This window comes from Tenrec ecaudatus, chromosome 9, assembly GCF_050624435.1.
Source record: "Tenrec ecaudatus isolate mTenEca1 chromosome 9, mTenEca1.hap1, whole genome shotgun sequence".
Taxonomy (NCBI): Eukaryota; Metazoa; Chordata; class Mammalia; order Afrosoricida; family Tenrecidae; genus Tenrec; species Tenrec ecaudatus.
Window position 1 is genome coordinate 121,941,487 of NC_134538.1, and position 24,512 is coordinate 121,965,998.

Below are 24,512 nucleotides of genomic sequence, written 5' to 3' on the forward strand. Positions count from 1 at the left end.
CCAAGTCGAAATGTTCACCCAGGCTGGGAGTGTCTGGCCTGACCCACTCCTATTTTCAAGTACTGCCAACAGCACAGAACAGTGGCTGAGCTAATTATAAGTCACAAGGTCAAGGAGTAAGTTAGTCTCTCACTGAACATGTATTAGGACTAAAAGAAAAAAGGTTTTCTTAATCAATGAAAAATGAGGATTTTCACTTCTGTTAGTTTCATATTAGGTGAATAACATTTTTTTCAGCCTAGTCTTAAAAAGCATTTATAGCTAACTGATGTCAAAAGTAGCCCAAACAGATCACATGTTTGTTAGTTTGTCTGACTGTGCTGGCTTGTGTGTTGCTGAGATGCTGAAGGTTATGTCACTGGTATTTCAAATACCAGCAGGTCATCCAAAGTGAACAGGTTTCAGTGGAGCTTCTAGACTAAGAACACACTATGAAGAAGGAATCAGCTGTCCACTTTGGAGGAATTAGCCACTGAAACATTGTCAGATATGGATGAATAGAAGTAAAATATTGTCAGAGATAGTGCCAGAAGATGAGCCCTTCGGGTCAGAGGAAATAAAAATACGACTGAGGAAGAACCGCCCTCTCAACGTAGAGTTGACAGTAAGGACGTGAATGGAGTAAAGCCTTCTTCGCCTTCATTTGCTGGTGGGGCACGACTCAAAATGGGAAGAGTCAGAATCAAAATCTACCAATAGCCGGAACTTGTAATGTTCAAAGTATGAATCTAGGAGAATTAGAAGTAATTAAAAAGAAATGAATAAAAATCAATATCCTGGGTATAGCAAAAATGTACTAGTATTGGTTATTTTCCATCAGAAAGTCGTATGATTTACTATGCTGGGAATAACACAATCAAAAGCAATGGCGTGGCATTCATTGTCAGAAAGGACCTTGCTAAATCCATCATGAAGTACATTGCTATCTGTGATTAGATTATAACATCGGTTTTCAGGAAAATCCAATCAGTACAACTATTATCAAATTTGTACACCAACCACTAAAGCTAGTGATGAAGGAATTGAAGAATTCTATCCACTTCTTCCGTCAGAAATTGATCAAGTGTGCAACTCAGATGCATTGATTATTGGTGACTGGAAAGCAAAAGTTGGAAACAAACAAGAAGGAAGGGTAGTTGGAAAATATGGTCTTGGTGATAGAAACAAAGCTGGAAATCACATGATAGAATTTTGCAAGACCAATGACTTATTCATGGCAAATACTTTTTCTCAACAATACAAACTGTGACTATACACATGAACTTCTCTAGATAGGATACAGAAAAATCGAATTGACTACATTTATGGAAAGTGACAGTGGAGAAACTCAATATCAGCAGCTAAAACAAGGCCAGGAGCTGACTGTAGAACAGACCACCAGTAGCTCCTTTGTAAATTCTTAAGATTGAACCTGAGGAAAATTAAAACTAGTCCACGAGAGTCAAAATACAACCTTGAGTCTATCCCACCTCAATTGTGAGAACATCTCCAGAACTGATTTGCTACACTGAACACCATGACAAAAAACCTGATGAGCTGTGGAAGAACATCAAGAACATCACTCATGACGAACGTAAAAGGTCGTTTAAAAACAGGAAAGAAATATCAAAGTGAATGTCACAAGGGACTGAAACTTGTTCTTAAGCATAGAGTATCTATGGCAAATGATGAAGTCAAAAAGCTGAACCGAAATTTTCAAAGGGCAGCTCAACTTCTTGAAAGTAAATTAGTATAAGATGGGCAAAGACCTAGAGTTAGAAAACCAAAAAGGAAGACCATTGGTAGCCTATCTTAAACGACAAGAACTAAAGAAATATTCAAGCCTCAGGTTGAAATGCTGAAAGATTTTATGGGAAAAATATTGAACGATGCAGGAAAAATCAAAACAAGGTAGAAAGAACACAGTCACTGTACCAGGAAGACCTCGTCGACTCTCCATTTGAGGAGGTAGCATATGGGCAAGAACCAATGGTGCTTGCTTGGAACAAGGCAGATTCAAGATATAGTGAAAACATTAGCCACAAACAAGGCTCCAGAAGTTGATGGGATAACAAAAGAAATGTTTCAACAAGGTGATGGAGCACTGGAAGGGTCTATGCCAAGAAAATTGGAAGAGCGCTACTTGCCCACAAGACTGGAAGATACATATATTTGTATACATTCCAAAGAAAGGTGACTCAACAGTGTTCTAATTATAGAATGATATCATTAATGTCACATGGAAGTAAACTTTTGCTGAAGATCGTCCAAGAAAAGCTGTACATTGATAGGGAGCTGCCATAGGTTCAGGCAGGCTGCAGAAGAGGACGTGGAGAAAGGGATATCTTGCTGTTGATGTTAGGTGGATCTTGGCTGAAAGTAGAGAACACCAGAAAGTGTTAACCTGTGTTTCACTGACTATGCAAAGGTATTTGTGTAGCTTGTGGCAAACTAAAGATAGCCTTGAGAAGAATGGGAATTCTAGAACACCTAACTCTGCTCATGTGGAACAGATTCATGGATCAAGAGGCAGCTGTGTGAAGGGAACAAGGGAATATGGCAGGGTTTCAGATCAAGAGAGGTGTGAGTCAGGCTTGTGCCCTCTCACCATTGCTATTCAATCTGTATGCTGGCCAAATAATCAAGAGAAGCTGAATTCTGTCAAGAAGAATATGACATCAGGATTGGAGGAAGACATTAATAACTTAAGATGTGCAGATGACATAACCTTACTTGGTGAAATTGAGGATGACTTGAAGCACTTGCTAATGAATCAAGGATTGCTGCCACCAATATGGATTACATTTCAATGTAAGAAAGATCAAAATCCTCACAACTGGACCAATGAGTAACAACATGATAGATGGAGAAAAGGTTGAAGCTGTCAAGGATTACATCATGCTTGGACCCATAATAAACACTCATGAAAGCAGCAGTCGGGACCAAACGACACACTGCAGTGGGTAAATCTGCTACCCAAGACTGCTTTAAAGTGTGGAACAGCAAGGATGTTTCTTTGAGGACTAAGGTGCGTCTGACCCAGACACGGTATGTTCAATGGACGTGTATGCACTGAATAAGGAAAACCACAGAAACAAAGCATTTGAATCCGAGTGCTGGAGAAGAGTATTGAAAATACCACGGCTCGCTACTAGAACTAACAAAGTTCTCTTGTAAGAAGTACATCCAGAATGCTCCTTAGAGGCAAGGATGGCGAGACTTCATCTCACGTACTTTGGCCATGTTGCCAGGAGAAGCCAGTCTCTGCAGGACATCCTGCTTGGTCAAGCAGAGGGGCACCAAACAAAGGAATTGGCACCGTGGCTGCAGCCATGGGTCCCGTCTGAAGCACAACCGTGAGGACCATGAGGATGGTGTGGCCTGTGAAGGGTTTCATTCTGTTGCACACAGGCTGCTGGGAGTCAGCACGGACGGACAGAACCCAAGGGTAACAACATCCACATCTGAGGAGTCCGATGGGTGCTATGGTTACACACTTGGCTGCAACGGAAAGGTTGAATCCACCCAGTAGTTGTGTGGAGGAGAGACCTGGTGACCTGCTTCCATAAAACTTAAATCCCAGAAATGCCTGTAGCAGTTTTCCTCTAGCACTTGGGGGCTCCAAGTCATAATCACCTCAGTGACACCCACCAGCACTAACATTTTAAGGTAACTGTTAGCCTTCTTAACGCTACGCTCCAACTGAGAGCCTGTGGCTCTGTTACCTTGGACGTCTTCCTGTCTCAGCTAGACTCCCCGTGCTAAATGACCAAACACTTCCGAAATGACCCAAGAGCCCGGAGAGGTTGTACTCTTGGTGAGGCCAGTGGCCAGCGATTCCTCCGGGGAGAAAGGAGAAGTTGCTGGGATGCAGCAGTCTGGATGTACAGACATTTGACTTACTCTCTCCAGACTTGCCAGGGCCATTCTCTTGGGAAGTTTTGTGATCTCAGAAATGGAAACAGGACTTTCCAGATGTGGTACAAACTTCCCATCACATAGCCTCACCTGTACTTGTTTATCTGGGCACTTGGAAGGATGATACACTTCCCGGTCCCCTTACAATAGCAGGGAGCTTTGTTTTTCTTGTTGAACAGGGTCCTATGACAGTTATGGGCAATGGACGGTGGTACACATGCCACTCGTGGCCTGGAGCATCTAACTGACATGCTGCCTCTGACTTGAGTGGATAAAGGGAGGTTTACTTGGTCTTGTAGTGAAGTGCTAGCGCTTCACACTAAATGGCCCTGCTCATTCCCCTGGTTAGGCTAGTGCCCCATCCAAACAGCAGTCAAGGGCTAGCAAAAACAATTGCAAATACACTACAGGATTGTAGCTCCCAGAGTTGATTGGATTCATTTCCAACCCCACTCCCCACCAATTTCCATTCTTTACTGCTTTTTGCATCAATAACAAGCACCACTTTCTAGAAGACTTTTACTTTGAAAGACAGCACTGAGCTTCACAATCAGACGGAGGGTTACAACCATCACCTCTAAGAGAAGCCTTTGATGTAGGGCTTGCGTTTGAGCCAGTGCGTCCAAAGACACTTTCAAGAGCAACTCCATCTTCTTTAAATTCCGAAAATCTCGCTCTTTCTCTCTCTGCTTACGAGAAAGTTCGTCGTGGCAGTTCTGCTTGTCGATGAGGCGGTTTTGTAAACTGAGATCCAAAATCCCTCTGTTTCAGGTAAAGGGAGAAAATGGAAGTTTACCGGCATCCGCTGTCTTTCATGGTCCCCCAACCCCGCTTCTCTTGCGCCTTCTTTATTTTTATTTTACTTATTTAAAGATCATTTTATTGGGGGCTCTGATAGCTCCATATTTGTACATGTGTTGCCATCATTCTTTTCTAGACTTTTACTTTCTATTGAGCCCTGGGTATCAGCTCCTCCTTTTTTCCCTCCCTCCCCACCACATCCTCATGACCTCTTAATGAATTATAAATTATTATTTTCATATCTTCCACCAAGGCTGTCTCCCTTCACATGGGTTTTCATACATACACACACAAGTATGCTCATGTCAGAATTCTAAATCATTAACAATGCCCAAAGCAACTGATTTGGTATCATTGATAAGCCACGGTCTTATAAAGACCCTATGTTTAAGAGCATATTGGCAGAGAAAGAAGTCAGAGTTTTCCTGACATCTTACTTAAGAAAAGGGTGTAAAGTGTTCCCAGGGGAAAACACTCCTCAGAGTACTCTCAGTAAGGAAAAATGATAGCTCTCTGAAAAATTCATTTCTGAAAAATCTCTGCTTTCTGGGTCTTTACGTTTCTAAGGGCATATTTTAGACTCGTCCAACATAAAATAGATGGCATCCTTAAGATTTAGGCGCAAGGTGGTTGGTTGGCTCACAAACATGGTGCTACATTCACGCCCTGTACACCATGCTGAGACGCAGACTACTCCGGCTATCCTGCGGCAGCCATTGGGCTGTATTTTGCTTATGCTTGTTTGTGTAGGGGGGTGTCTCGGAGGTGCGCCACCATTGGGGCAGGGGCACCTCCTTGAAGCTGTTGCTTCTCTGTGTTTTGGTAAATGAAACCCAGGGGCGTGGAGCCTGTAGGGAAAGAAAACATAAGGAGTGAGAGGAGAGGCAATGTGGAGCGGTGAGGGAGCTATGTAAAGAACGTCAAGAAACTCGGGCAGGGAAACCATGTCTGGAGACTGATTATGGAGCTGATGGTACAATTATGTTTGATATGATGGAACTATGGAATGATATGACATCTGTAGTAAGGCCAAAGCTACAGCAAATTACTATAATTTAAAAAACACCCCAAAACCATAGATCCAGTATGGAGTTCTGGGTTCCCACTAAATCCTAGCTCCAACTTAAGAACAACTAGTTCTTACAATGTGGCTCTGCTCAACACTCACCTACATGAAACTGTCACTGAAGATACGAGTGCTGCAGCAAAGTGTGGTGAAGAAAGTAGATGGTGCCCCAGCTATCCATCGAAACAGTTACTAAGGTCTTACAGGTTCGTATTCAAACAAGCAGTCATCTATGCAAGGAATCAACTAAGTCCACACAGAGGCACACCAGCTTGTTTGATCCAAAGATGACGATTACAAAATTCAAATATGGTGAAGAGAAAAGTGTCAGAGCTAAAATTATGCACACCCAATTTGTAAAGGGCTATGGAGGACAGCGGGTGCCCAAAACCCATCTGCAAAGTATTTGGTCAGATTTAGCCACTGGCAGGTCCACTCTAGCCAAAGGCAAGAGTCCTGAACAGCCAGACAGAGACCACTGGAACTTTTAGTATGCTGGAAACTCAATACTTGGCCAGTTGTCACCCCACCCCACCCCACCCCCACCCCCAGACACATCCTGATTTGACAAGAACTTCTCTGGCTTTTTGAATGTTGATGGAGGTCTTCTCCCTCTCACAATACTATTTGTATTTTGGCCTTGACACTATGGCGATCTTATCCCTACCACCTTAGGGTGCTTGTTTTTCATTGTTTTCCGTGGGATTTCCTACGAAGCACAGGAGGAGTGGATGTACAATGATAATATCGGATGCAAGGTGTTACAGGGAACGTAAGTGGGAGGAGAGGGAGGGGAAGGGAAGTTTGGGAATAAACAATGAAGGAGGGAAGGGAAAGGGAGCACTGGAGCTCATCAGCTCACTTTGGGGGTTAATCAACCATGGGGGCAGGGAATGCTCCAGGATGGATTCCCCCTTTGTGGCAGTTACATAATCTGTCAACTTGAGCGGAGGGGTGGAGTTTAGCCTGTCAATCAGGTTGCAGCTTGATGGCCTCATATGGAGGCTCGATGCTGATAAACAGCTCACTGGAAGCCAGACCCAGTCCCCTCTCTGCCTTTCCTTTCCTGCTGTTGAGACACTCAGAGAGCTGGAGACCTGTTCCAGTGTTGAGATGCTTCCACTACCACTGGAGCCACAAGACCTTCTACCCACTGGCCTGTGATCTTCTTGCATTCAGCATCGTTGCCTGTGCTGTGTGATTCTAAAGAGGAATATATGGGCTAATATTGGACTTATGGACTTGATCTGAATTGGGCTTGGATGTGTTCTCAATATACAATTGCTCTTCCTTATAAACATATGAGTGTCTATGAATTTGTTTTCTACTCAACCTAGATAACACACCCTTCATATGTTTGAATGATCGAACTATTCAATTCTATCACATGTAAATTATGTGCCAATAAAAGTGCTGGGGGAAAAAAGATTTAGGCACAAGGAATTAAGTGAAAAGATAAATAATTTTTAAAAGGAAGGAGGGAAAAACAAACATTTCTTCAAATGTTTAGTAACATTTGAATAGAAATTCATTTAAATTTTATATAAAAGTATAAGGAATTAACAAAATTGTTTGAAATTCTGTTCTGAGCGCTCAAATAGAAGTCCAAGAAAGATGTAGATGATGGAACACGAGCATAACCAACCTCTCAGTTAGCAGCGTGGCTTCGTTCTCTCTGGTTAGTTCCAGTAGTTTGAGCACCTGCCCGTGTTCTCTTTCCTTAACTTCAAGCAGGGCTCGCTTTCCCTCAACTTCTTTTATTACATCCTCTTTCTCCTCCATTATTGTATTAATTTTAGTTTCAATTTTCTTTAGGAAGTCATTTAATTCCTTGGCTTCACATTCTAAGGCAAGTTTTTTCCTTTCCATTTCTCTGTAGGGGAAACAATATACATAACCATATGCAAAGCAATTTCCAAAAATTCATGTAAAAAATCCATTTTTTAAGTTCCATTTTTACATGAACTTTTTGATGCCCCTCCCTATACATCTAATGTATGTTTGTGCGTTTTCAGTGTGACTGTGTGTGCCACTTGTTTACTACAAATCAAGTAGTTGCCTCACGCCAGGCCCGTCCTGTCTTCACCATTTCCTTGTTCCCGATCACACAACAAGAGGGCTAGGCATACTTCAGGGACTTCAGAAGTGAGGTAAAGCCCAGAAATAAATAGGAGTTAGGAGGTTTCTCTACTGAGTACCACTGAGGGCAAGACTTTGCCCAGCCTCCCCTCTCCTCTCTTTCCCGCTCCCCACCCAATTGCTTCTACCTTGAATGGTCTCCCCAAAGGACCAGACCATCTCAACTTCGATTCAGGTGGGCTTCACTTTGGGAACCATAGTTGTGTCTGCTCCTCTTTCCTCCTCCTTTTAGATCAATCACCAGAGAAATTATATTCTTTCTCGACTTTTTGTATCTCCACTTAGGTTTAGATTTTGTTGTTGTTCTTCTAACACTCAAGAATTTTCTTAGGGACCTCGGCATCCAAATCTACTTACGCTATTGAGAGTGTGTTGCATTTGAATAGGTGGCAAAGTGAGGAGTTACTATCATTTGGGCTCTAGGTTGCTGACTGGTTGATATACTTCCAGACCCTAATCTTCTACATAATTAAATTAATTTATCCCTTGCACAGCTCCATAGAATTCAATACGAATTCTCCATAGATATGATTTATAAATTGCAAAAGGAATTGTGCCCTATACTTCAACATAAACAAGTGTTGTGAATGGTAATCAGTTGCTGTGCTACTTTCTTTTCACACACAATTCAGACAAAGCAAAAAGCAGCTATGTATAAAATCATACAAGTAATTTCATTGGTTTTGAATAGAATATGTTGTGTCAAGCGATTAATGTTCATGTATGAATTATGAACTTGGGGAAGGTAGGTTGGGAAGTCTTTAAAATAAAAATGTTAAAGCATACACTTTTCTGCGAGTAATTTTTTCTATCTCTTTTCCAATTTGCACAGGAAGAGCTTGATGGTGGACCACATCATCCTGGTAAAAAAAAAATTAAATCATGTTAAATGCTGTCGTCTGGATCTAAGGCAATGAAGACCAATTAAACAGGAGGGAGACTAGAATGACACTAGGCTTGCACTCTGCCTCTATGCTCTGTGTGATCGTCTTCTTAATACTCACGACGCTCTTCTCAGATAGCTGAGTATTTTACCATTTTTCAGAGGAGGTGAGTGCGTGTCCATGCGGAACCCCTAGCCAAGGCACATGCAGTACAAAGAGCACACCTTCAGGCTGGTCTGGTACTCCAGCTGGTCTTCCAGCTCTTTCTGCTCTTTGAGCAACTGTTTTTGCTTAGATGCCAAATCTTCCCTTAAGGTTTTAATTTCTAATTTCTTCTGCATTATTTCTTTACGCAATTCTTCAGTGCTTTCTCTCAATATTCTCATCTTCTTTTCCATCTCCTTCAAAAGTCATGAAAATGATCAGGTTAGGTGGAATCACAGCAAACAGTGACCTATTTAAAAACGGAATCTTATTGTCACTATTTTGATTAGATCTTTGATGTTTATCAATGGTTTCTCAAGAAGTAGGTGCAACTTATAATTTCTGCTATCTTCAGTAAAGGTTTAACCATGACAAGGTATGATTTGAACTCATATTTTCTACCATATACATTTTAATCCTCCCATTATTTTAACTGATTGATTTTTCTGTTAATTTCATTTCATCTCCCAAATCACCAAAGTCAGTTGCTAGCCTCTTTTATAGTAGCTTTGTGGTCTGACAAAATCAGGCACAAATGACCTTTGAAGAGCTGGCTTATAGTTGAGTTAAGCCACACCTGGAAATTGGTGATTAGGGAAATCACGTTTGGGACACCCAACCCTTCTCCTTAAACACCCCTTTCTTATTCACTTTACTTTCCTAGAGCGTGCATGCTTCCCCCACATGCACTTACCCCAAACTCAAAAAGAGGTCATTGTTTCCTAGATCTGATTATCTGCAAAGTCTGAATTATGAGAGAGATGCCGTCTTAGATTCAGGAAGTCTACATATTATTAATTATTAGGCGGATGGATCCATTTAGTCTGCTCTGGGATTTTTGCAGGTCTCCTTTCTCCACTGTTTGTGGAAAGGGACGACATTAGTGCTTAGGTTGTGGAGTTAAAATTCAAGATGGTTTCTCCTATAAAATCTCTGTTGAAACTGGAGTCTGTACTCTCTTGCTGCTGGGGACCCTCCTGTCATCATGTGAGCAAATCCTGCTAGAGAGACAAATGGCTTTCATCCTAGTTGACATCTGGTCACTCCAGTTAACATCTCCAGTTGTTAGGGAACCCACAACGACACCCCCTTAGAGCAGCTACCCTGCCAAGAGGATGACCTATGAATGACGTTCTCCTAGACCACCCAGATCCAACTGAACCAGCTCAGACCAGAATTCAGGAGCATAAAGAGTAACAGTGGTTGTCATGTTAAGCCTCTTAGTTCTAGGGTGGTTTGTTATGCAGCAAAAGGTAATTTTTCTGAATACATTTTTTGGGTAATTTTAAGATGCTCAAGAAGTTCTGAAGGCAACACGGGTGTAAGTCAAAAACCACTGCTGCTGGTGCTCCGGTTTATAGAAACATTCCATTTGCACCCCGTTGGATGGCTACAGCGAGCTCTCTCAGCACTCTGCCGACCGCAGTCTCATAGGGGTGCCTTAAGAAAGCGTCCAATCCAAGAGTCACCTCTCAAAGAAGAGAGGTCAGCTCAGAGGGTTACAACGACTGCTTCCCGTGATGCCAAAGGTTTGATCTTGGTGGGTTTTCTTTTCGGATACAGGACAATCACAGGGGTTCCTTATGAAGATGTTTTGAGAAAACGGAAAGCTGCATTGGTGAGAGGTGAGAAAAAGGTCAAGAAATCTGTGTGGAGAAAATTTTTTCCAGGTCTGTTTAACCAGAATTCCTTTGGGAAGCCTTACACTCTTTCCACCCTTTAGCCTTGATCCTGCCCCTTCAGACTTTTTGTTCCCCAGACTCAAAGACCATTTACACAGCATACGGATTGAGTCGCTCCAGGACTATATCAATCCTGCTGCGTTGATAGAGGGCATCGCTCCCCAGGGAAGGGTGAGAGAACTGCAAACACTGACTTCAGTGTGTCGACTTACATGGAGGCTAAGTTGTATATTGAAAAATAGCAGATTCATATTTTGATATTTGGGGTACACAACATGTCTATGATTTTGTATGGCATCCTTGTATGTACTGCAACAGTCGTGTACTGTGTCCACCAGAGAATCTTTTTCTTTTTTGGAAGCAAAGCAGATCTTGTCCAACTAACCAGCCTGAGCTACGTGCCAAATAGCTGAAACGTAACAGGCTTGACGCTTCCTCAAGGTGTACCTGTGTGACATGAATGGCTAAACCTTGACTACTAGCCATAGGTGGTCTGAGACTATGTAAACAGAGGAACCTTGGAAGACCCGGCTATCGGCATCTTAACGGTCGAGCCCAGCGAAGCCCAGTTTTCCTGTGCACACATGAGTCACCAAGAACTGGAATCTCCACACCAGCTGGCACTCACCCCGCTTGCAGACATTCCTTTCAGTGTTGCCCACAGTTAAGACCTTTGGATCTGTCTAATGGAGGACAGTGTGGGTTGTATGGGGGTGGTAGCTGTGAAGGAAAAAACCCCAACACAGCAATATTTCGGATAATGGGTATTTCAATCTACGAGTACTTCGTACGCGTTAGATCATCAGAGACTTACTCCTGGCTTAGGTATCTTCTCAAATTCCTTTAGTACGAGGCCTCTTTCTTCCTTTAAGCTTAAAAAGAGAGAAGGAGAGTCAAGCTTAACAGAGTACACAGGAGCAGGCTGTGCAGTGATAACCTTCCATTCCCTTCCTCCCAGCGCCTGGCCTCTGGGTTACGGCGTCTCCCCCCGCCCCACAGGGCTTTCTCTCCGCAGCGCTCCCACGGCACTGGGCTCCCACAGCACTGGACACCCACAGCACTGGGCACCCACAGCACTGGGCTCCCACAGCACTGGGCTCCCACAGCACTGGGCTCCCACAGCACTGGGCACCCACAGCACTGGGCACCCACAGCACTGGACACCCACAGCACTGGGCACCCACACTAGGCTGAGCAAGTGTCTCATGACTTCCCAGCTCTTTGGGAACACGAGCTTCGCAGATTCATATTGCTAGGAAGGTTTCTAACCACAAGCCAACTTGTCATTTGCTGAAAAATCCTAAGATTGTATACTAGGCATTTAAAATATTATGAAAATAGGTGGTTAATAGACAGCAAGATGGTAAATACATTGGAATTATCTGACAAAGACTTAAATCAGTAATTATGCAAATGCTCTAATAAGAAGCAGTATATATATATAAAAATAGATCATATATAATAGAAGATCATATATATGTATATATATCCCAAATGTAATTTTAAAAACTGATATTAAATATAGCTAATGAATGAGAGTGGACCATATTTTTGGCTTGTTGATAAGAAAAATACAAAGAATAGTCTATATTATATTTTTATTTTAACTATCAGGATGAGATGAGATGATGCTAACTGAGATTTTGGTAATTGTTTGAAACAGAGTTAGCCTGGATGTTCTAGAAAAAACAAATAAACAATTGCTTGCGTGACTCTCTCTTCTAATAACTTTATTTTGAGCTATATTTTGTCTATCAGACTTCTGAAGTAATTTTTTCTTTCTTAATGGCTAATTAAGTGCAAAGAGGTCTTAAGATTTTCCAACTGTGATGAACACAAACTTGTAAAATGCAGGATTGATTTCTAAAATAAAAATTGGGAATGTGTAAAGTATTATGTTCACTAACCCCCCCCCCCCCCCCCCAATCAAACCTACTGCTGTCAAGTCAGTTCTGAGTCCTGGTGACCTTATGCATGGAAGGCGTGAGGCTGTAAATCTTTGTGGGAACAGACTGCCTCAACTTTCTTTTGAGGAGCAGCTGGTGGGTTTGAACTACTGGCCCTGTGGTTAGTAGCCCAACGTTTACCTGGCAGTGTCACCAGGTTTCTTACACCCTCTCCCTGTCATCAAGTCGATGGTGACTCTCAGTGACCCTGCGAGACAGAGTAGAGCTTCCCCTTGAGCTCCCGAGACTGGTAACTGTGGGGTGGGAAAGTCCCATCATGCTCGTTCACGGTGCCTCGTGCTCTCACACCGCCAATTCCGTGGGTTGTAGCCCAGCAAGTAAGCAGTGTGTTATTAGCCTACTCATTCTATCAAATACGCAGATCCCACTAACCAGTGACTGTTGAACATGGACGTAAAAGCACACATACACTTGATTTTTCTGTTGTGAAAATTTATTTGCAGTCATTTAGAATAGCGTTTGATGGTGCATTTGATACTAGCTATGGTATTTTCAGTTGTAAAAGCTGGAAAACAAAGATGACCAGTGAAAAAGTGCTGCATTTGAAAGAAGTGGGTGAAGAATATTAAACACATCTGTTTGGGAAGGTTCGCCAGAATGCTCCTTATGAATCGGGATAAGCAAGACTTTGTCTCATGTCATGTGGGCATGTTCCCAGGTAGGCTCAGTCCCTGGACGGGGACACCATTCTTCGTAGAGTGAAGGTCAGCAGAAAAGACCGTCAAGAAGATGGACGGACACCGGGAACAGCACGGGCGCAAACAGGAAAAGCTGTCAGGAGGGCGCAGGACCGGGCAGTCTTTTGTCCTGTTGTACATAGGACCGCTCCACTGGGCCCAACTTGATGGACCTAACAGCAATGTGTGCGTTACGTCAACTGCGGTATCCGGTATCAGAATCTTCTGTGGAAGCTCAATTCTTTTTAGGGCCTCAGCCATTTCTTCACGTTGACAGCTGCAGCGCATGGATTGGTGATATTTTAATTCCAGATTATTGATCCTACAGCTTGGGCAGATTGCCACCAGGGGGCAATGGTGTGCTGTCATTTGTGGGCTGAAAGGTAACCCTGGGTTTCAACATGGTGACAGGACTGAGGGTCTTTGAATAGAAAGTGATCTTGTCTCTACACAAACAGAAATAGCCAATTCGTTGGGACATTTAAAATTATATCATATAGACTTCTCTTTAATATTACAAGCACTAACTAACTTTTTTCCCTTAAAAGACGTACATTTTTCTATTTAGAGAAAAATGTCACTCATAGTCCCATCCCTACCATGATATGGCTAATCATTTTTAACTTTCCTTGTATCTTTTAATAGTTATATGAGATGTGTACATATGATTGGATCCAACTTAATAACATATTTTTCCTAGTTGCTAAATTTCATATTAATAGTTTCTAAGTTCGCTACTTGATCATAATAAAATAATCCTAAATACCATCTATCTTAGATTAAACTTATTACATGGTAGGCATAACCATGAATCAGTTCTAACCTTCACAGCCTTGCTAAGGATGTGTTTTATCTTCCTGACAAATGACAACCCAGAAGAGTCCAGTAACTTGTCTAAAGTCAGCGAGTCAAGGGTGACCTTTTGCTCGGGCTCGTGTTTGCCAGTATCGGTGTGTCGCTGGAATACATTATTACGTGAGGTCCCGCTCTTCAGATGGCGCACACATTTTCACTTGGTAAGTAATTATGTAATGAACACATCACGCACTATGAGGCGTGGTGTTTCATTTTGTGTGTGTGTGCTTCTGGATGCATATTAACTCCTCATCTGTAACATCTCGACCTGCAGGACATGTTCTCACTTCCTGCATGAGGGGTGCTCCAGCACCAAGTGCCTCTCCAGTCTCTCCTTTCCTGCACTCAGAGCTGGTTTCCAACGGAAACCATAGCATGCTGCTGTGGACAAGCGTATCAGTCACTGTAAGGGCATCTAGCACAAACTGGTGGAAGGTAGGTTTCTGATCCAGTAAAAGTAATCTAGGAGAGCTTTACAGCATTGGCATGGACTTCTCTGGGAGACCTTGAGCTTCCTGCTACTGAAGGACCATGAAATGTGACCGAGTGGTTCCTAGGAAAGGACCCAGGGGACTTGGGGGTGAGGTTCCCAAGTGCTGGTCTGAGGACCTAGCATGGGCCTTTCATCCACGATCATATGCAACAGCGACAATGTAGAGCAGCGGTGCTCCACCTTCCTCATGTCGTGGTGACCCCAACCACAATATCATTTTCATTGCTACTTCATAACTGTCATTTTGCTACTGTTATGAATCGGGTGACTCCTGTGAAAGGGTTGGTCGACCCCCCAAAGGGGTCATGACCCACAGGTTGAGAAGCACTGATGTAGTGAGGTTTTATGAAGCCATATGATTCTGTGTTATGGATGATTTTCTAATCTGAGGTTTTTCATTAAAACGTGCCATCTAAATTTTAGGCATTATTAACAAGGAGAGAAATTCCAAACAGGGTGTGTAAAAATAACAGTCAAGGCAAGGAAAAGATTGAATATTGGAAAATCTTCCAGAGAACAGCTTTAGAGAGATAAGTCTCCTCTTGTTTCAAAATTCAGCCCCTCAACCACCTTTAGTCACTTACAATGTCCTTTGAATAGACTAGATATTTCCGGAGCTATGTACCTACCTAGAGGTCATCAATGATGATCAATCTCAACATGGAAACTACAGAACGATAGATTTCATTCTTAAGCACCTATACTTCTCTTTTGCAAGCAAGAGTTTATATTATGTGAACACAGGAGGAAAATCATCTAAAGCAACGTCCAATTCTTTCCCTAGAGCACATGAGCAAGATGCTGGACTGCAAAGCGCCCGTGATTCAGATGTTCCTGAAGATGGGGGCTTGGGAAGGGCTGCTGGGTCTTGGGGCTCCCATTATTTAGGCTCTGAATAAAATGAGAGCCTCTTGTGCTGGCTGGACAAATACCATCTGTATATCCAGATGAATAGTTCCCTCTCTGTCCCTGTGGGGATGGAAATATCCGTGGTGTTCCCCCCACCCACCCAAGGGCTGAATGTGTTTCTGCATTGTGCCGGTTAGACTTTCCTTCGCTTAATAGAAATACGCTTGTTGATCCTTACGTTCTTAACCCTTGAGAATGCACAGGATTCTGCTCAAAGCAAAGTAGCACACATTAAACATGAACAAAAATACACGCAGACTAATTCCCTAAGTGTGCATTTTGAATGTCCTTTTAGACCGCAGGCCACTGCATCGCTCAATCCTTCCCCCGAGAAACTCAATGGACAATTTGCCCGCTTCTACCTAACAGGCAATAGTTTTGTTTTTGTTTTTTGTTTTCTCCTTGGCAGGACTACTTGGAAATTTTAAACACTTTTAAATATCAGCAGACTTATGTTCCTCTTACCCTTTCAGGGAAATGTCAAGCATTCATGTTTTACTAATGAACAATCACTGATTGTTTTAATTTCATTATTTCCTCAACTGAAAGGGTGCTTACAGAGCCCAGAAATAGCAAGGCTTTCTTTTTGTAGGACCACACTGGCGAGTCTGAAACAAGATTAGATCGAAAGACAAATGAGAGCCCAGCTTTTTACTCCTTGCATTTAACTTTCTCGGACCAAGAATAGGCCCCACGAGAGGATTCCAAACACCAGGCTGTGTGAGGTGGGTGGGGTCACACAGCGGCCGGCTTGCTTCTGGGCAGGGCCATGCTACATTTGCACGGTCCAAAAGCTCCCTTCTCTTAAAATTGCCAGAGAACACTCTTCCTTCTGCCACCTTAGATGGCAACCGATTTCAACAAGAGAGCCGCTTTGGCTCGCTCTCCGCAGCCGGGCACAGCACGTAGCGTGCCGCTGCACAAGACCCGAACGGGCATCATTTTCCCATTCAGTCTAAAGACTGTGACCTGCTGGGCAAACACTTCCACTGGATTGCTAATGTAGGGAGATGATAGAAATGACATTTGCCCCCGTGAGCAATGCCTTCCTGCTTAAGTTGAGCAGACGATCAGCACAGTATGTCCCAAAGGCTGGTGCTTTCTCTCGCAAGCCTAAGGACTTATTTCCTCAGGGCGAGTAAGGTTCCTATGTGGTCCCTGTCCCTAGAGTAAAGGGTTGCCCTCGGCTCAAGCATTTGGAAAGTGTGAATTCATGCCTGTGAGGAAAACAGTCCCCGCAGGGACAGGGGAGTTGGCTCGCAGAGGAGGACTCGCGGCCACCGTTGGGGCAGAGATGGGCCAGCGTGTGGGCCAAGTCCTTGTTTTCAGTGTATTCGTTGGCACCAACTCCCAGTGCGCCTGGCTTTCCAGGCTCTCAGAAAACACAGCAGGGAGCTCTGTTTCCTGACAGCAGCAGCCCTGGTCACCCAAGCTTGTTTCCCTTGACGGAGTGTGACCTTCCTTTTTGGGGACCGCTCGTTCTAGGCTGCCAAGGAAGGGACGAGATATGTTGTTCATAGCCACTGTCCCCAATATAACCTCCTAACGCACTGCGATTCTCCTCGTGGGGTTCGTGTGGAGAGAAGCGCACTCCTCCTCGGTCTGCGGCCCCCACGGAGGGCGGGTGCTCACCTGTTCAGTCGGTACTGATTATGATACTCCCGCTCCATCACTGCGGTGTACTCATTTTGGTACTTGAGCAGCTGTTCGCGCATTTTGGAGACCTCGGTGTTGAAGGCCTCTGGGAAGGCCTCTGCTTGCTGCAGTTTTAACTGCTGCTGCTTGATCTGCTCCGTGAAGCGTTTGGCATCCTGGAGCAGCTGGACCTCTGACTCCTGCGTGCTGGGTTAACAAACACAGAGACGGGGTGGAGGGTGGGGGAGACATGTATGTCCCGACCTGAGAGGAGGGCAGGAAGCAGGTCCACAGCCTCTCTGTGTTCCTTCAATTCAGTGAACGCTCTGGTGTCCCGCCCTGTGCTTGGTGTCCCAAGCAAATGAAGCTCAGTCTCTGGCACCCCAAGTAGTTCACAATCTAGCAGAGGAGGAGGGGGACTTAGCTGGAATCCCAGGTGATGAGTGCTACACTTGTGTCTCCCTCGGGTGGGGAACATCTGGCCCGCAGACCACACGAAGCCTGGAAAATCAACAACAGCTAACATCTCATGCCTCACCAGAGAGGTGTGGTTCCAGCGTGAGTGCAGTCAATGTTGGACCAGAAAGGCCTGCGAATGGTGGGGTGAAAATCCAAATGGCCTTTGGCAGAAAAAAGGTTCCCCACTCCCCCGGTCTAGCTTCAGGAAGCGGGAGAATATGGAGGAGGGATAAATCTTGAGGATGGATGATCTGGCATTCTGGGGTGGGGTGAGGTGGGGGTAGGCAATGAGGAGAGCGGGTCCCTCCGTGATCTGTCCCCAGCAACCTTGGCTCGCCGTCATTTGTGAATTCTCCTGGCCTGAGTGTACAGACATCCTTTTGCGATTGGTCAAGAAAAGGAAGGCTCTTAAAGCCATGCCACTGAACTCCAGGAGGGAAACAAATCGACAAAGATCTGGGCCCGCAGGAATTCACAGATGGCTGACCCTGCCTCCAGGGCATGGTGACAGCTGGCCTTGAATGGCACAGTAGCAAACCTCCCAGGCTCCCAGGTGGAGAGGATGACGTGGGCACAATCTGGAGCAAGAGGTGAAGCATCAGGCTAGAGGCCGATTCAAGGGAACATGACCATTTGAGGGAATGCTGACTAGTTTCTAAAACCACCTCACCAATTCTACAAGCTGGCTGCAAACTTACAGTGGTTATGACTCATTTTCTTCAAAAACCCAACTTCCCCCGCTCAGCTGCTGTTCCTGTTCAGAAGCAAAATGCTGGCCGTTTCCTGTTTTGACCGCCATTTTCTCTTGGTGTCCCCCCCAGATGGGCCCAGCACTCCCCTGCGGAGTGTCTTCAGCAGAAAAGATCCGTGGGTTTCAGCTCATTTGCCAAGATGCCTGATGACCTGGTCAAGCCTGTCTCCATCTAGTTTCTCAGGCTTAGTGAACTGTCATTAGCTCAATAACAGCCAACAAAACATTTCCTGGGGCATCTTGTGTTCCAGAAACCAGGTTAGGTAACCAAACACCACCCCTACCCCTATCCCACCCCCCTACCCACCACCACCCTCCCCCACTCCCATCACCAGGATAATGATGGCAATGCATGCAATTTCTACGAATGAGAGCAAGAGTTCTCCCACAGTTCCGTTTCCTTCCGTGTTGGTATCGTTATATGCCCAGGGTATCCAGTCTCCTTACTACGCAGGCTTCACTTTACAGGACCCTTGGCATGCGGCACAGTGCCTATTTTCTCACCGCAAGGAGGTGGCTAGGTGGCAGGGTGCCTGCCGGAGCACAAACACCATTGCGCCCACACGTTCTGGAAACAATGTCAGCAGAAGAGGGTCTAACAACTCACAGTGAGGTTTCCATGGAAAATTCGTTCAGTTTCAGTTCAATTTCCCCAGCCTATAGCCGCCCAGCTCTCAAGAATGGGGCTCCCTTGCTTCGTGGCTTCCCCATCCACTAGGAAGTGGGTGTGGGAGAGATGAGTGGCTATTGGCAATGGCACAAAAGGGAAGGAAGGGTGAGAGGAGGTAAAATGCGGGTGACGGGGATTTCTTGATTTTGCAAAGCAACCTGGGAACAGGACAGCGCCGTGGCCTTGCTCACTCTGCTGTTCTCTGCCCCGTAGGGTCATGAGAGCTGAACTGGGGGAAGGGACAGAGAAAGGAGCCCAAGTCAGAGCACCCTGCCAGGCTCTGCTGGGTCTAGTTTAACGCGATGCAGGGATACGAAACTCGGCATTATTCTCTGCATCGGCCATACGGTTTGGACAGCTTCCCTGAGCTATGCATGGTGTGTTCTCCCAGTTAAGAGAGCAAGGTAAGGTGACAGAGATTGCCCTAGACTTTGAATGAAATCTCATTTAGGGGGGTGAGGAGCTGGCTTGGGGTAAGAAGGCAGGGCAGCCAAGACTGGGGCCTCTGGAGGGCTGCTAGGCACCCGGATGGATCGGAGTGAGCATGGGTGAAGTCGACCTAGGACAGTACCTCTACTCTTCATGTCCTCATCCACTCTTCCTTCCTAGTTCTACATTGAGAACAGTTTGTTGACTCTGAGCAAGATACCAAGTCGAGGCAATGGTGGTGGTGGGGGGGCGTGGCAAAGAAGGTGGCGCAGAAGCAGCAACGGAGTTTTGTCTGTTGCTCTCTCTTCCTAGCTTTTGGCAGAGACCCCATGAAAGAAGTGCTAAGAACTGGTTGCCCCTCCTTTCTTCCACCCCTCTCCCACTGTCAATTCCTCCTCTTTCAGGAAACCCTGCTGACTTTTTCAGTGCCAGCTAGTCTTCAGATTGTGCTTCTGCCTGCAGCTTGGCTTCAGGGGAGGAAGCTGGAGTAGCGGAACCAGAGCAGACGTAAGCTGCAATGGGGAAAGTCTTGGCAGAAGCTGGCTGGGTTATCATGGAATCTACACCTCTGTGTGACGGAGAGGCCGGGAGAAAATCATTCTACAGGAATGTCTTCTAGCAGTTACTGTGGGTCCACTTAAACCCCTATGGCCCATTCTGGACGTCACCTGACAGGTCAGAGGCCAGATATCAGAGACCCACAGCACTGCGTCTCTGCCTGCACACCTTCTTTGGCCATGGAAGTTTTCTCGGTCTGCTCAAAGGGCAATCGAAGTGGCAAGAGCTAATGACTCTGAGATCAATTCTTAATAAATGAAGGAAGAATTGGTAGATCAATATCCCAGTTTGGATATTGGTGGGGAAAATTCTGAAGTGTGTTCTACTCTGAGACCTGAGAGACCTCCATGAAAATGAGCCCCAAGTGCCCACAGGGTTAACTCACAGAATGTTAATCCTCAAATGGATTTCTGTCTTCCCTGTCTACTGTCCACACTGCAGTTTCTAGTATTGTGTCTTCAAAAAAACCATTTTATTAGGGGCTTGTAAAACTCTTATCACAATTCATACAAGCACATTTGTACATTTGCTGCCATCATCATTCTCAAAATATTTTCTGTCTGCTTGAGCCCCTGGTATCAGCTCACTTTTTCCCTCTCCCTCTCCTACCCTCCCTCCCTCCCGAACCCTTGATAATTTATAAATTATTTTTCATGTCTTATACTATCTAATGTCTCCCTTCACATACATTTCTGTTGTCTGTCCCCCAGGGAGGGGGCTATATGTAGATCATTGTGATTGGTTCCCCCATTCTCCCCTTCCCTTCCCCTTCCCTTGCTGGTATCACTACTCTCATTAGTAGTCCTGAGGGGCTTATCTGTCCTGGATTCCTTGTGTTTCCAGTTCTTAAATGTACCAGTGTACATCCTCTGGTTTAGCCAGATTTGTAAGGTAGAATTGGAATCATGATAGTTGGGGGGGGGGCATTAAAGAACTAGAGGAAAGTTGTAGGTTTCATCAGTGCTGTGGTGTACCCTAACTGGCTCGTCTCATCCCCGTGACCCTTCTGTAAGGGGATGTCCAGTTGTCTACAGATGGGCTTTGGGTCTCTACTCTGAACTCTCCCTTATTCACAACGATGTGATTTTTTTTGTTCTTTGATCCCTGATCCCTGATCCTATGGACACCTTGTGATCACACAGGCTGGTGTGCTTGTTCCATGTGGGCTTTGTTGCTTCTCAGCTAGATGGCTGCTTGTTTATCTTCACGCTTTTAAGACCCCAGACACTAGATCTTTTAATAGCCAGGCACCATCAGTTTTCTTCATCACATTTGCTTATGCAACTGTTTTGTCTTCAGCGATTGGGTCAGGAAGGTGAGCATCATAGAATGCCAGTTTAATAGAACAAAGTGTTCTTGCATTGAGGGAGTACTTGAGTAGAGTACTCCCTTAATACTAAACCTGTAAATATATGCACATAGATCTATTTCCCCATCATCATAAATATATTTTCATACGGACATGCCTGTATTTCGACCTCTATAAATGCCCTTTGCCTCCTAGCTCTTTCCTCTATTTCCTTTTACTTTCCTCTTGTCCCACTATCATGTTGAGCCTTCATTTGGATTTCAGTAATTCCTCTTGGTTATATTGCCCATGATCCAGCCTCACCAGGCCTCCTACATCCTCCTCGCCATCGATTTTGGATCACTTGTTGTTCCCTTGTGAGGTAGGTAGTTTATTGTGCCAACCTGGCCGATAAACACATATGGGGTTAATTGAAGGGTAGAGGGATAAATGGCTCGGTGAGCCTCACCTTTCTAGTTCTCGGGTCTCTTGCTTTGTGATGGTTGGACCAGGATGCAGCTGCCTTAGCCAGTTCCCTGCTTCAGCTAGCAAGGCTCACTTCCTGCAAGACATTCCTGAGGAGAAGCCACAGGGACCTACCCCAATACAGCCCTGTGTGGAGACTCCTGCCAGCACTGAGATGCTTACATGTTCACTGATTCAGCTTTCCTCCTACAGTCAGCATCATAGTGTGTTTTGTGAGATGGAGGAGGACTTTGTGGATTGGTGTTGAACCTGTGAGTTAATGTTGAACTTGTGGGCTTGGGCAGCACTGGGTTGGGGTATTTTCTTGATGTGCACTTAACCTTTATATAAAACTCTCTTTTATACATGAGTTTCTGTGGATTTGTTTCTCTAATGTACCCAAACTAACACACTTTATCCCTGGGTTTCTTAACACCCACTTCCTTTCCCCTGCTTCCCCCTCTCCCATGCCCCCCTAAAACTGTCAGTCCTGTTGTTTTCTCCTCCAGACTCTTTATCCCGCCTATCTTATCTAGATAGACCTATAGAAATAATTAAAAAAAATAAGACAGCAAAACAAAAGAAAACAAACAACAACAAAAGCCCATAAATAGTTCAAGGTCTGTTTGTTCACCTTTAGGAGTGTTTTCAGGTTGAGTCTAAAGGGGTGTCATGCCCTGGCCCCAAAGTCTATTTTTGGTATTCTCTGGAATAACAAGAGGAACAGAGCAAAGAAGTCCCCAGGGAATACTAGTATTGTATCTTAAGCTACTTGACCCCAATCCTTGGTGCAGGGTATGTTTGGGGAGTGAACACAAGCCAATACTGCCCCATCCCAAGTAAGAAATGTCAGTAGCATGCAAGCTGTCCCCATTTCAATAAGGAGCATACCTGATCACAGTATCATGCAGCAAGGTATACTTGGCCTTTAACTCTGCCATTCTGGTTGCAGGGAGTTTTCCCATAACATGTAACTGGCAGAGAGAACACAAAATCACTATTGGCCAGCACATTTTATACAATAAGCAGGAGACAAAATGGTTAAATGGCTTCTTGTACAACCTTTACCCTAACTACTGAGAGGAAATATAGGAAGCAGTGTGGTGCATTAAGATGTTGGCTGTGTAGAGGACACTGGCTTAGTTCCACCCTGCCTCCAGGAAGCCTTGTGTTCTTGGGCAAGACTTTTCACCGCCTTGTGTTGGGCTTCTGTATCTACAGATTGACAGAATTGGGTTGCATGACATTTAAGTTTTCCTCCCATGTGAAGAACCTTATTTTAGCAGCTAATCTGAATTGTGTTGGTAACTAAGACAACTGTTCAGTAGCAGTGAGAACGACGAATGACCAAACATCTGTTATGAACAAGTGTTGCCCATCAAGCTACTTCATTCTCAAAAACATGTGATGACGTGGGGATTATTATCTCCATGTAAAACTAACTTTTAAGAAGTGTAAATAATTGGTTTGAGATTGCAGCGCTGTGAAAGGCAGAGTCAGGGGTTAATCGCAGGTCTGCATTAAACCCATGAGCACTGCCTGGTGCCACCGCGCCCTGCCCGTCATTGCTAAGAAGCTTGAGAAGTCGCCCTGACACTAACAAGTGTTATTCCTTTCTTCTCATTACCGGGAAGCTTCTGACTTACTCTCTGAATTAGGTGATAAACATTTAATGGGCAACAATAAGATATTAAATACTAACGTTTTGCTTTATGAAAACCATCATTCAATGAACATCTGAATGGATTTGATTTTAACTGAATTGCTAGAGTCAAAATACCAAAAGGTTTAACTAAAGAAATAAAAATTTACCTTTTGATGCGAACGTCCCTCTAGCATATTTCTTTATTCCATCTATTTTCCTCTCCCAGCCATGATTCTGGAGGCCTGGTGGTGTAGTGGTTACATGTGGGAGGTTAGCTGCGAGGTCAGCAGTTTGAAACCACCAGCCAGCTCCAAGGCAGAAAGATGAAACTTTCTACTCCCGTAAAGAGTGACAGTCTCTGACACGCACAAGGATAGTGCTACCCTGTCAGAAATGACTCGAGAGCAGTGAGTTTGGTTCTTTGGTTTGTCCATGATTCTACTAGTCCAAATCACAACATGTCTTGCCTGACTTATAATAACAACCTTCTAATTAGCCCCCAAATCCACTCAAGCCATTCCCTATCTACTCTCTACAGAGGTTTTTAAAATTCAGTCTGGTCAGAACCAAGTTAAAACCAGAGTGAGATACCATTCCACACCCACCAGAATGGCTACAATCAAAAAGGCATGGCATTTCACTCTTTTTAAAAATTTATCATTTTATTGGGGGCTCATACAGCTCTTATCACAATCCATACATCCATCCATTGGATCAAGCACATTCATACATATATTGCTATTATCATTCTTTTTAAAATGATATTTTTAACATTTTATTAGAGACTCATACAACTCTTATCACAATCCATACATATACATACATCAATTATATAAAGCACATTTGTACATTCTTTGCCCTAATCATTTTCAAAGCATTGCTCTCCACTTAAGCCCTTTGCATCAGGTCCTCTTTTTTCCCCTCCCTCCCTGCTCCCCCCTCCCTCATGAGCCCTTGATCATTTATAAATTATTATTTTGTCATATCTTGCCCTGTCCAGTGTCTCCCTTCACCCCCTTTTCTGTTGTCCGTCTCCCA

General features: G+C 44.4%; 1 protein-coding gene across 1 annotated transcript in view; it reads right to left on the minus strand.

The window, feature by feature from the left end:
- The window catches only part of CCDC146 (coiled-coil domain containing 146), a 108,650-nt gene that overhangs the window by 26,226 nt on the left and 57,912 nt on the right, over positions 1 to 24,512 (minus strand). The window contains exons 2-8 of the mRNA XM_075557656.1: positions 22,721 to 22,803; positions 17,207 to 17,416; positions 11,488 to 11,545; positions 9,012 to 9,188; positions 8,690 to 8,763; positions 7,410 to 7,637; positions 4,473 to 4,659 (exon numbers count right to left, since the gene is read on the minus strand). Of these exons, the coding sequence (XP_075413771.1) occupies positions 4,473 to 4,659; positions 7,410 to 7,637; positions 8,690 to 8,763; positions 9,012 to 9,188; positions 11,488 to 11,545; positions 17,207 to 17,416; positions 22,721 to 22,803 (1,017 nt within the window). The remainder of the gene's footprint in view (positions 1 to 4,472; positions 4,660 to 7,409; positions 7,638 to 8,689; positions 8,764 to 9,011; positions 9,189 to 11,487; positions 11,546 to 17,206; positions 17,417 to 22,720; positions 22,804 to 24,512) is intronic.